Source organism: Entelurus aequoreus, linkage group LG16 (assembly GCF_033978785.1).
Source record: "Entelurus aequoreus isolate RoL-2023_Sb linkage group LG16, RoL_Eaeq_v1.1, whole genome shotgun sequence".
NCBI classification, from domain to species: domain Eukaryota; kingdom Metazoa; phylum Chordata; class Actinopteri; order Syngnathiformes; family Syngnathidae; genus Entelurus; species Entelurus aequoreus.
The window spans coordinates 34,459,646-34,471,698 of record NC_084746.1 but is presented as its reverse complement, the minus strand read 5'-3'; the positions used below and the strand labels follow the sequence as shown (position 1 = coordinate 34,471,698).

The window sequence follows — 12,053 nt, the reverse complement described above, 5'->3', positions numbered from 1 at the left end:
ATATACCCTTCCCCAATCAACGCCTTCACCACTGCTTTATTCCTCCGGGGTTGTGGGGGCTGAGCAGCGCTTAACAGCAGCTGCTGGCCTCCAAGGTCCTGTTGGATGACTTTGTTGCGAGTTTGTTGTGATTAAATGTACCTTGTTTATGTGTGCCATGCTATGTGAGGTTTTTTTCCTCGGACTCAGTCTGGACCATTCCTGAGGGTCCAGCCTCAGACTGATATTTTTTTTTACTTCCACCCTCCCCCCAATGTCACCTTTTTCCCACCTTTTTGAGGAGCGCCTAAGTGAGGCTGATCCGTTGGCGGTCCCGTCTTGTCTCCCTGTAACGTATGTCTGCTCTTAGCGGGATTGTGCCGAAAATGTAATTTCAGTTCTTATGTGTCTTGTACATGTAAGAACGGACAATAAAGCTGATTGATTGATTGATTGAAAATCAGGCCCGCGGGAAGTCCCAAGTATACAAAAAAAAAAAAAAAATTTTTTTTTTTTTTAAATTATTATTTTTCTTATCTACTTTGTACCGCTTGCTACTCACGGTGTCTCCTAGCCGCTCAGGCAAATCATATTGTCTAAAAACGCATTTTCTCATTGATAACGTGACATCATCGCACGCGCGGAAAGTGCGCTCTCTCTCTATATATATATATTATATATATATATTATATATATATATATATATATATATATATATATATATATATATATATATATATATATATATATACTGTATATATATATATATATATATATATTATATATATATATATATATACTGTATATACATACACTGCGATGAGGTGGCGACTTGTCTAGGGTGTACCCCGCCTTCCGCCCGATTGTAGCTGAGATAGGCTCCAGCGCCCCCCGCGTCCCCGAAGGGAATAAGCGGTAGAAATGGATGGATGGATATATACATACATACATACATACATACATACAGCCCGGCCAAATTGTTTTAACCCAATGCGGCCCCCGAGTCAAAAAGTTTGGGGACCCCTGCACTATAGGATAAATGTGACACTCACTGTTGACAATGAACCTTTCCACTTACCTCAACTCTGTTTTTTGTTGTTGTGGTTGTTTTTATTCAGTGACACTTCTTTGTGTGTTTGTGATTTTTATTTTTGTTGTTACCTTATTTTTCCTTATAGTCAGTTATTGTGATTCTCTATCTGCTCGTGGTGAATAGGAAGGCATTACATTGCTACTCACTGTGACTGAAATGTAGGACAGGAGGTGGGATGGGGTGTTATTATTTTTACTTTAATTTTTCTGTAATTTTTTATTTTTTGGGTTGGGGGAGAGACAAAAAAAAGATGTCTGTTTTCTCATTACCTGTATTATGATTTCCCTATTAAATGAATAAATAAATACTATTAAAAAAAACAAAAAAACTTCAGTTTCATTACTGTTACAGCTGATGTCTTGTGGACAGCATTGTTTCTCCAAACAGTACTGCCAAGCTGGTATTTGTCTGGTGGGAGATAAGTTTGCCAAATATTAAAATGAGCTGCAATTATCAATAAAAGAAACGGCGGTTCTAAATGCGTCCACTGGATGTCGCTATAGCAACCCTGCAAGCACACTACACAGTAAAACTGGCTGTGGCCCTTCCCCCTTACCCCACATCAGGGTTTCTACAGGCGTCAGCTAATCTAACTGAATGCTTTTTAATGCCAGCTAAACAATTTTAATGCCCATGTCCGACCACTTATGGTTACTATATATAGCCAAAAGCTTACAATTGTCTGAACACACACAATTGTATTTGACACTGATAATCTTGAATAGTTAAAAAGTTTACATTAACTTCTACTATCTAGTGCACAGGGGTCAAACTCAAGGCCCGGGGGCCAGATGTGGCCCGCCATTTCATTTTATTGGGCCCTCGAAAGCCTGGAAATAATATGTATCAATAAAGTACTGTAACTTTTCTTACTAAATGAATTATTTCTTTCTATTTTGGGAGAAAAAAAATATATGTACTCCATGTAATCGCAAATGTTAACTTAAATATTGTCTAATTATGCAAAAATATATTATCAAACATTCAAACCATTTTTTGAATAGAAATAAATAATAATGATAATGATTTCAAAGCAAGTTATCCATCAAATTGTGCAATGTAAAAGTAGCAATAGATTTCATGGTAAAATTGTGAAATTTACAGCATTTTTCTCTAAATGAGAAAAACAGTACTTTTTTCACTGTAATAAACTGTGGTGTTGTTTTGGCATTTACAGTAATACACCGAAAAATCTAGTTGTTGATTTGCGGTAAAAACAAAAACTGGCAGCTCAGGTGCCAAAATTTTACTGTAAAAATGCAGGGTTTTTTTAATTTACAGTAATAAAACAAATGTACATTTTACAGTAAAATTCTGGCAACTGAGCTGCCTTTTTTTTTTTTTTACCATAAAAAAAGCAGTACTGTTTTTCCATTTACAGTAATATACACTACATTTTGAGGTGAAATTATTGCAATTTACCATATTTTTTTTTACATTTTAGTTTTTAAAAAATCTACAAATAAAATGCATTAAAAAATTGTGTGATAATAGTATTCACTGTTAGAAGCGGCCCTCTGGGGCCAAACATAACTGCGATGTGGCCCTCAGTGAAAATGACTTCCGACACCTCTAAACTAGTGAATACGAATTGGCTCACAAGACTGTTTCATCTGAGAATTTGTTTTTATTTCTATAATAGCATTCGCTGTTCTGACTTCCCGCACGGCCGTAAACAATAGCCAACTAAAATATTCCCTGCCAATCATTACACTGTACCTTCAATCAAAATGATTACTTAAGCCCTTTAAATAAACATCCAATTCTGAGTTAGTTGATCAATATAATGTACCCAGAAGTCTTTTTTTTTATTGTATCTCTTTAAAACATGCTGTAAAATATGCATAACCTCTGAAAATATGCTTTATAATAGCTTTTTAATCAGGATACAATTGTTAAAAGGTTTTGTGGGCTAATAAATGAAGATTGTACTAGGAATGCAAATGATGCATGTGTTTAGAAATTGATGATTGATTTAAACTAGAGATGTCCGATATCGGAGCAGAGTGAGCAGTATGAGAATGCTAACAAGCTAACGCTAAAGCCTATGTGTCTTGTGTTGTCAGTATGAGATTAACACTGATATTTATTATTTATATTGTTATTTACAGATGAAATGGACCAAAAATGAATTATTTATTTACAGAGAGAACGACTTTCTGACTATTGGACATTGCGGACAAAAGCCTGAATTTTTATGAACAATTCGGTACACTGTATTTTTTAAATCATATCGTTTTGTACATGATTGCTTTGTATTTAAATTACTTACTTTTAAGTAAAACAACTGTGACCTGATATTGTCTGTTTATGGTATCAGTGTAGAAATATCGTAAACCACTCCTCTGTACCCTGAACTGTGAAATGCGGTGGAAAAACAAACCACACACTTCTACAGAAACCAGAGGTTCCAGGAACCGAACTTTTGGTGGAAAAGGGCCAATTGTTTTCACTCGTGTATCTTTTTAATCCCTCGTTGCCATCGTGGAACCAACTGAACACACTCGCATCAGAAACGCTAAACCAAGTCAGCGTAGAGGGGAACCAATCGTATCGTACCACCAGTATATACCACAGCTTGGTACTTTATCTATTTGAGGTTAGGTGTTTGTTTCAGGTAGACAATGTAAGTTTACATACACTTATAAAGAACATAATGTCATGGCTGTCTTGAGTTTCCAATAATTTCTACAACTCTTATTTTTTTGTGATAGAGTGATTGGAGCACATATTTGTTTGTCACAAAAAGCATTCATGAAGTTTGGTTCTTTTATGAATTTATTATGGGTCTACTGAAAATGTATACATAGAGCAACAGACTATCAATTTTGGTGATGTAGAAAAGTTACAATCAAATCAAATTAGCTTCATGGCATGGCCTCTTAACTTCATGTGAGTGATTATGATTGACAACACCTGTTGACTTGTCTGAGCCCATTTAAATAGGACTCATGTGATGCAGTCATTAGACTTGGTTACAAACGCAACAATGGGAAAGTCAAAGGAACTCAGCACGGATCTGAAAAAACAAATCATTGACTTGGACAAGTCAGGAAAGTCACTTGGAGCCATTTCAAAGCAGCTTAAAGTCCCAAGAGCAACTGTGCAGACAATTGTTCGTAAGTATAAAGTGCATGGCACAGTTTTGTCACTGCCACGATCAGGAAGAAAATGCAAGCTATCGCTTGCTGCTGAGAGAAAATTGGTCAGAATGATCAAGAGTCAACCGAGAACCACCAAAAAGCAGGTCTGCAATGATTTGAAAGCTGCTGGAACACAGGTGTCAGTGTCCACAGTCAATCGTGTTTTGCATCGCCATGGACTGAGAGGCTACCATGCAAGAAGGAAGCCATTGCTCCGGAAGAGACACCTTAAGGCTCATCTACCAAAAGCACCTTATTGCAGTGGAACTTGCCAAGGGACATGTAACCAAATATTAACATTGCTGTACGTATACTTTTGACCCAGCAGATTTGGTCACATTTTCAGTAGACCCATAATAAATTCATAAAAGAACCAAACTTCATGAATGCTTTTTGTGACAAACAAGTATGTGCTCCAATCACTCTATCACAAAAAAATAAGACTCGTAGAAATTATTGGAAACTCAAGACAGCCATGACATTATGTTATTTACAAGTGTATGTAAACTTTTGACCACGACTTTATATGTGAGTTGACAGAGGCCACTATTTGAAGAGAGATGCATCACTGCCTTGAGTTGAAGCTATCCTGCATTGAATCAAGTCCATTACCTGGTTAAATGACGACTGGACTCGTGCACCTCCATCTCATTGCTCTTGAAATCGTTGAGCTCTTTTCGTATAGCTGCCTGCAAAAGACAACATCAGAGGGCTGTTAGATGCACGGCAAAGTGTTGTTGAGCACATTCACAACAGACAATACTTCGGCTTTAACACACAATTTTTTAGATTTTTAAAACATTCTACTATTTTTTTGGTCATCAATTAAGCATTTTAAGCATAAAATTGGCTAAATAAACGCCAAATATCAATACCACAGTAGTAGGTGTGAACGAATGATGGGTTCTACATGTAAAGCTACTTTGGGTACTTAGAAAAGCGCTATATAAATCCCAGTTATTATTATTATTGTTATTAGTATTGGTCGCTAGAGGAGACCAAACCAATCAGAGCGCACTGTTCAGTTTCGTGGCTACTGATTGGCTCAGCCTCAGGCAACAATTCTATATTGGATTAAGAGAGTGTAAAGGCGATTTACGGGTGTAATTTCACGCCTTCGCCAGCTTGATTCCCCTTAGGGGCGATGGATGGCTGACTAGCGGTTATACAGCAGCAGCCGGCCTCCGTAGCTCCCACTCCCTTCCCTCTGTTGCAAGGTTTGTTTATTCTATGTAACGTGTTTATGTGTGCTATGGCTATGAAGTTTTTTTTCCTTGGCCTCAGTCTGGACCCCTTCCCTGGAGTCCAGTCTTTGACTGAATATTTTTTTACTTCCCCCCCACCTTTCTTTTTGTAAGGGGCGCTGGAAGTTGGCAGACCCGTCAGCGATCCTTTTTCTGTCTCCCTGTAATGTTTGTCTGATCTTGAATGGGATTGTGCTGAAAATCTCAATTTCCCCGCGGGGATTAATAAAGTACTTCTGAATCTGAATCTCTCATAAAGTCCAAAAATGTATTTAAAGGTCATAAACAAAATGTTTATGCTCTAGCTATTAAAATATTTGATTTATAATTCCTACTTGCGGAAATTCATTTATTGCGGCCACGTCCCAAAAAAAAATTAATAAATGAGGGACGATTGTACAACACATATGTAATGCATCTTTTGAAAGGCTGTTAAACGAGAGTGTGTTCTAATCATTACAGACTTGGTAACAACAAAGATGACTATTTTTTGACAAATGAGGATTCTCAACCTTATATTTTTGAAGCTGAATGAACGGAGGATGAACTACTGTTTATACAAGCGAGCATGGAGAAGAGGGTGAAACGTGGGCGCAGACGGAAGCCGAGAGAGAGAAGTCGGCGTGACGCGAAGCTGCAAATGTGGAACTTGGAGACAAGCTATGTCGACATAAATGGAGCGCTGACCCCAAATAACCCCGAAAAAACGTTCCCGGCGAGCTGGACCAAACAGACAACTGTCCATCGAGTGAGTCACTATACTATTGATCATGATAACATGCAGCACATCACCGTACAACTACAGTACATACACTGTCTGGCTAGCTGTGTACAAACAAAACATGAAATGTACGATAATACTTTACAGACACTATATGATTATTCATGTTTTTTAGTCAGTACAGATTGGTGTTTTATCACATTGTTGTGCATTATAAACTCAAACGCGTTTCGTGCTGACATAAAAGCTAGCTTATCTCTTGCCGTAGTTAGGTTTTACGGCTAATACCGTAGCACGTCGATGTGCCAGTAAGCAACAAAGAGTTCCTCAGTTTTCGCTCTTACAATAACAATAGCCACGTGTACACGAACAACATTTGTTTAATCCGATCGTCATTCAGATTAGAATGTTCCTGTGTACATGGACCCTGAAAAAAAACGATCTGACGTGCATTTTCGTGCATCACACCTAAAATTGGAAAACGTTACTTTGACATCCGCAGAACTTAACTTAAACAGAAAGGTGTGTTATTATTTGTGCTATGGCGCCATCTTTTGGACACGTTTGCTCACTGCATGTGCTGAAGAAGCAGTAGAATTCCACTGTTATCAAACATGGCTTTGTGCATTTCTGCTTGTCCGACGTTATCACTGTATTTATAATTCTTTCCTTCTGTTCACTACTTTTGTTTTACCTCTCTTTTTGAAATGGAGCTGTTTTGTGCTTTTTATGTTGTGACTACGTACGGGTTGCGGCACATCCTTATATAATGACATTCTGTGTATGTGTTTGAGGCTAGCACTTAGCACTTGGAGTAGCTGTAAACGTGTGTGATCGGGTCAGAATATTCCGAATGGCGTGTTTACATGAAGCATTTTTAATTCCGGTTAGGTATTTAATCCAATTAAATGTGTACATGTGCACATAGCTAGTGATGCCACAGCGTAGTTATTATACAGGTTACGGAACGTAAATGAAGTATTGGAGACGGTTTTTGAATGCATTTTTAATGTGATTTAGAGGTAGAATCGATTGCTCCCATTAGCTGCATTGCGAGCCACCAAGAACAAGTCGATTTTTACATGTTAGAATGCAAAAAAAAGAGACCTTTTGTTTTCTAGTCTTTCATAATGTTTGTGAACGATAGGCAAAATTCCCAAAAAAGTGCAGTTCCCCTTTAAATAAATCATTAAGTGCAACAGTACAATCAATATTTAAAACAATAAAAGCTTAGACATTAAAACAGATAAAGGACTAAGACTAAAACTATCAATGAAGGATAAAAAATACAAAACATGCAAAATACTGTTTTGCTTTTTTAACAGTGTGTCTATTTATTTAAAAATATACAGTACAGGCCAAAAGTTTGGACACACCCTCTAATTCAATGTGTTTTCTTTATTTTCATGACTATTTACATTGTAAATTACACTGAAGGCATCAAAACTATGAATGAACACATGTGGAATTACACGTATGTACTTAACAAAAAAAGGTGAAATAACTGAAAACATGTTTCATATTCTAGTTTCTTCAAAATAGCCACCCTTTGCTCTGATTACTGTTTTGCACACTCTTGGCATTCTCTCGATGAGCTTCAAGAGGTAGTCACCTGAAATGTTTTTCACTTCACAGGTGTCATAGTTTTGATGCCTACAGTGAAAATCTACAATGTAAATAGTCATGAAAATAAAGAAAACCCATTAAAATGAGGTATGTCCAAACTTTTGGCCTGTACTGTATATTTGGTCAAAAGATTATATTGTAAATCCCTAGTGTAAATCATATAGTTTATAGTTTCTCCTACCAGCGATGGAAAGGATTCCAGCAGTACAATGACTTTTCAGTAGGGGGCACTGATGTAATTTTAAAGTGCAACCTATGAAGCTATTTGGGTTTGGGCTATAAATAGTGTCAGGGTGATGGAAAATGTTTCCATTCAATGAGTGATCAATATTATCAATACACTAGTCTGGGCACAGCTAAGGGTAGACTAACAATAGCATGTGTTTGCACTGGCGATGTATCAATTAGTGTTGGCTCGGCAAAAATGTTAGAAAGAGTATTTAACGGCAGGGAGCCGAGAGTGCAGCGCTGCATGTGGCACGTCATCCCGAGGCACCGCTCGCCCGATTACTCTCTTATGTAAGGGGAGGTATTGCATAATCAAAACATTGAATCCCAGCGATTTTCACCACTGCTCCTCAGGTGTGATCTCGCGTGCACATCAGGCAGCGTCCTCCCTCCCTTACCCACATTCACGTACCAAAAAAGTAGACGCCGCTGCAGGAGCGCTCTTGGGCTTTTATTTCTAAAGGGGCAGGAAGTGAGCGCCTCTCCTTACACTTTCTAGCATGGCGTATGACGCGGGGTGCTCTTCAACCCGTAAAAAGAGGATGTAAACTGCTACTGGCCTTGTCAGCTGCTGTGAGCCGGGTCCATGGCTTATCCGCCCGCCGGTCGTAGTCCTGGGCATCTGAGACCTCCACATAGTCACTAAACCGGATGAGGATTTTGGCCTGTCTCAGCTGCTCCACAGTGGGCCTCTGGCTCAGCTACATCAAGAACAAAGAGATCTATATTTAAAACAGCCATTGTATTGAATTATATGTGTACCTAATGTTGTGGGTGCATCAAGTACCATAAATGCTCCAATTATCAGCTGTATTCAAATAGCCACCCAGTCTCCTGTAGTTGCAAATAACCTCTGCGGTGGCTGTAGGTAACCTCCTGATATAGAAGTTATTAACTAGGGGCGTCTCGATACATTTTTACTTTTAATACGTTGATGATATTATAGCCTCAATGTCCATAATGGCCAATACCATTATTCATCTGATATCAGCCCGGATCATACATACTTTTATTTTTTGCAGTGTGGAATGGTACCGCATTTTTCGAACTACAAAGTGCACTAAAAATCCTTTCATCTTCTCAAAAAAATCGACGGTGCGCCTTATAACCTGGTGCACCTAATGTACGTATCCATTCTGGTTGTGCTTACGAACCTCAAAGCAATTTTATTTTGGTACGTTGTGTAATGATAAGTGTGACCACTACATGGCAGTCACACTCATACATAAGAGATACGTGTGGACTGCAGTCTGACCGACGCCTGTTCAATAAATGACGCGCGCAAGTACCCGCAAGCAAACACCAAAACTTTGATGTTTAATTGAGAATATAGAACATTACACACAACACTCAAATCTGTCAAAATGTTTTAGTACAACTTTGATGAACTACAAACTGCGGATTATTACGGCTACCGTAGTCAGACGTACTGTGCTTCAACATACAGGTATTATTATGATGTGTGTATAAGGACCTAAAAATAGCACCTATTAGGTTATCTGCCAATTTTTTTCAACCTATTATGCAAAACCAACTTTTCGTACCTATTGGTACCTGCTCATGGGTATTTGGGATCCGCCATTGTAGTCCACGTCATAGTCAATAAGCTCCTTCTTTACCTCTGTCCTCTTGTTGTGGGGCATTCCTGTTCCGCTGTTGCCATTTCTAATACAAAGTAGCGTACACTTCTAACTTATATCTGTCAGTAGACTCGCTATGGAAGCGCTAAAAACTACCTGTACAAGCAGGAAAATGACGCTAAGCGGAGCCACGTAAATAAGACCAGCGCATCCTGAAGAGACGGTTAGAAAGAGACTTGAAGACGGTCTGTAAAACATGATCTATACAACATTTTGACCAAAGAACACCAGAACATGTTATGGAGGCAACAAGGAAGTGTTTTAAATATAGAAAAAAAATTGTAACATGACCCCTTGAATGCGCCCTATAATCCGGTGCGTCTTTTGTATGAAAATAGACCTGAATAGACCCACTCATCGGCAGTGCGCCTTATAATCCGCTGCTCCATATGGTCCAAAAAATACGGTAATTGTTTTGGGCAAAACCTAGCTCAGTGAAATTCATTAACTAAAGCTCATGACGCAGCAAGTTGAATGATGCGGACACGGTTTTTACTGGATGTTTTCTAATATGCTTCTGCATATATGTACATAATATACATCTATTTAATACTTGTTTGGATTGACATATGTCATGGTTTAGACGGCAATAATGTTCAATTAAGGACAGTTATTAGGTATGTCTAGCTTGTGTGCTTAGCTGTTGTGTAGCTCCTATTAGCCTACAGCCTTCTACGTTTACCTTTTGTAAACGACTTCATGGAAATACCAGAAAAGGCCAACATTGTGCGCTTATTGGAGGACATTTAGATGTTAACTGGCTATTCAGCTTTGCACAAGTAAACACGTTGCAGGACTGCTTTTATCGGAGCACTTACAGTATATTGGAGATATACTGGTGATTGGCGATATGCCGACATATTACCATATTTTACGGACCACAGGGCGCACCGGATTATAAGGCGCACTGCCGATGAGCGGGTCTATTCAGGTTTATTTTCATACAAAAGGCGCACCGGATTATAAGGCGCATTAAAAAGGGGTCATATTATTTAATTTTGTTTCTGAATGTAAAACACTTCCTTGTGGTCTACATAACATGTAATGGTTGTTCTTTGGTCAAAATGTTGCATATATTATGTTTTACAGATCATCTTCAAGTCGCTTTCTGACAGTCGCTTCAGGATGTGCCATCTTGTGGGCGGTCTTATTTACGTGGCTCACCTTCTACAGCGTCTTCTCCCCGTCATCTTTGTTGTAGCGGTGTAGCGTGCAAGGACGGGAGTGGAAGAAGTGTCAAAAGATGGAGCTAACTGTTTTAATGACATTCAGACTTTACTTGCATCAATAACAGAGCAGCATCTTCTCATCCGTGGCTCACTAGAGCAATAACAACGCCGGAAATGTGTCCCATGAAAAACCGTCTAACCGGAACTCTCTAATAACTAAAGTTCCTTGGGTGAATAATGTAAACTCACTACACCGGTATGTTTTAGCGCTTTCATGGTGAGTTTACTGACAGGTATAAGTAAGAACTTTACACTACTTTTTATTAGAAATGGCAAAAGCAGAGGATGAATACCCCATAACAAGAAGATAGAGAAAAATAAGAAGCTCGGCGACTACGGTGTCAGTACGGACTACAAAGGCGGACGACCGCAAATTTTCAGGACTTATGCAGATCCCAAATACAGATCAGCAGGTACCAGAAGGTAAGACAAGTTGCTTTTGCGTAATATTGCGAAACAAAACACCAGCTAATGTCTTACCTTATACACACACCATAATAATACTCGTATGTTGAAGCACAGGACAATCCATCAAGCGGTGCGGCCTTCATAGCTTACCAAAGTCGTACTAAAACATTTTGATAGATTTTTGAGCGCTGTGTGTAATGTTCTATATTTTCAAAGGAACATATAACATTTTGGTGTTGTTTACTTGAGTCATATTGCAGTCTACACGTATCTTTTATGTGTGACTGCCATCTACTGGACACACTTATCATTTCACTATGTACCAAATAAAATAGCTTCGAGGTCGGTAAGTACAACCAAAATGATTCCGTACATTAGGCGCACCGGGTTATAAGGTGCACTGTCGAGTTTTGAGAAAATGAAAGGATTTTAAGTGCGCCTTATAGTCCGAAAAATACGGTAAATATCGGACATCCTGTCCTTTCTGCAGTTTCAGTAAACACTTAACTAAAATCAGGGCACTTACGGTATTTGCCTACATAAAGTGTGTGCATGCAAGTACGTCCACCCTTGGTGAATACCATGAAATGGACAGGTTACAGAAGCGTTTAGAGACGTGTACAACAAACAACATAAAAAGACAGATTAGGAGAGGGAGCATGCAAGGGAAGTGTTATTTCATTAAAAGGGACAGGAACAGGCACGACACCTCTACGTGGGGTTCAGGGTTTGGCAGCCAACA

The 12,053-nt window shown here is 38.7% G+C and overlaps 1 protein-coding gene across 2 annotated transcripts in view; it reads right to left on the bottom strand.

Annotated features, from left to right (window-relative positions):
* The window catches only part of LOC133630876 (phosphatase and actin regulator 1-like), a 111,850-nt gene that overhangs the window by 2,738 nt on the left and 97,059 nt on the right, over window positions 1-12,053 (bottom strand). For both annotated transcript variants that reach the window (XM_062022692.1, XM_062022691.1), the window contains exons 10-11: window positions 8,591-8,735; window positions 4,828-4,900 (exon numbers count right to left, since the gene is read on the bottom strand). In XM_062022692.1, the coding sequence (XP_061878676.1) occupies window positions 4,828-4,900; window positions 8,591-8,735 (218 nt within the window). The remainder of the gene's footprint in view (window positions 1-4,827; window positions 4,901-8,590; window positions 8,736-12,053) is intronic.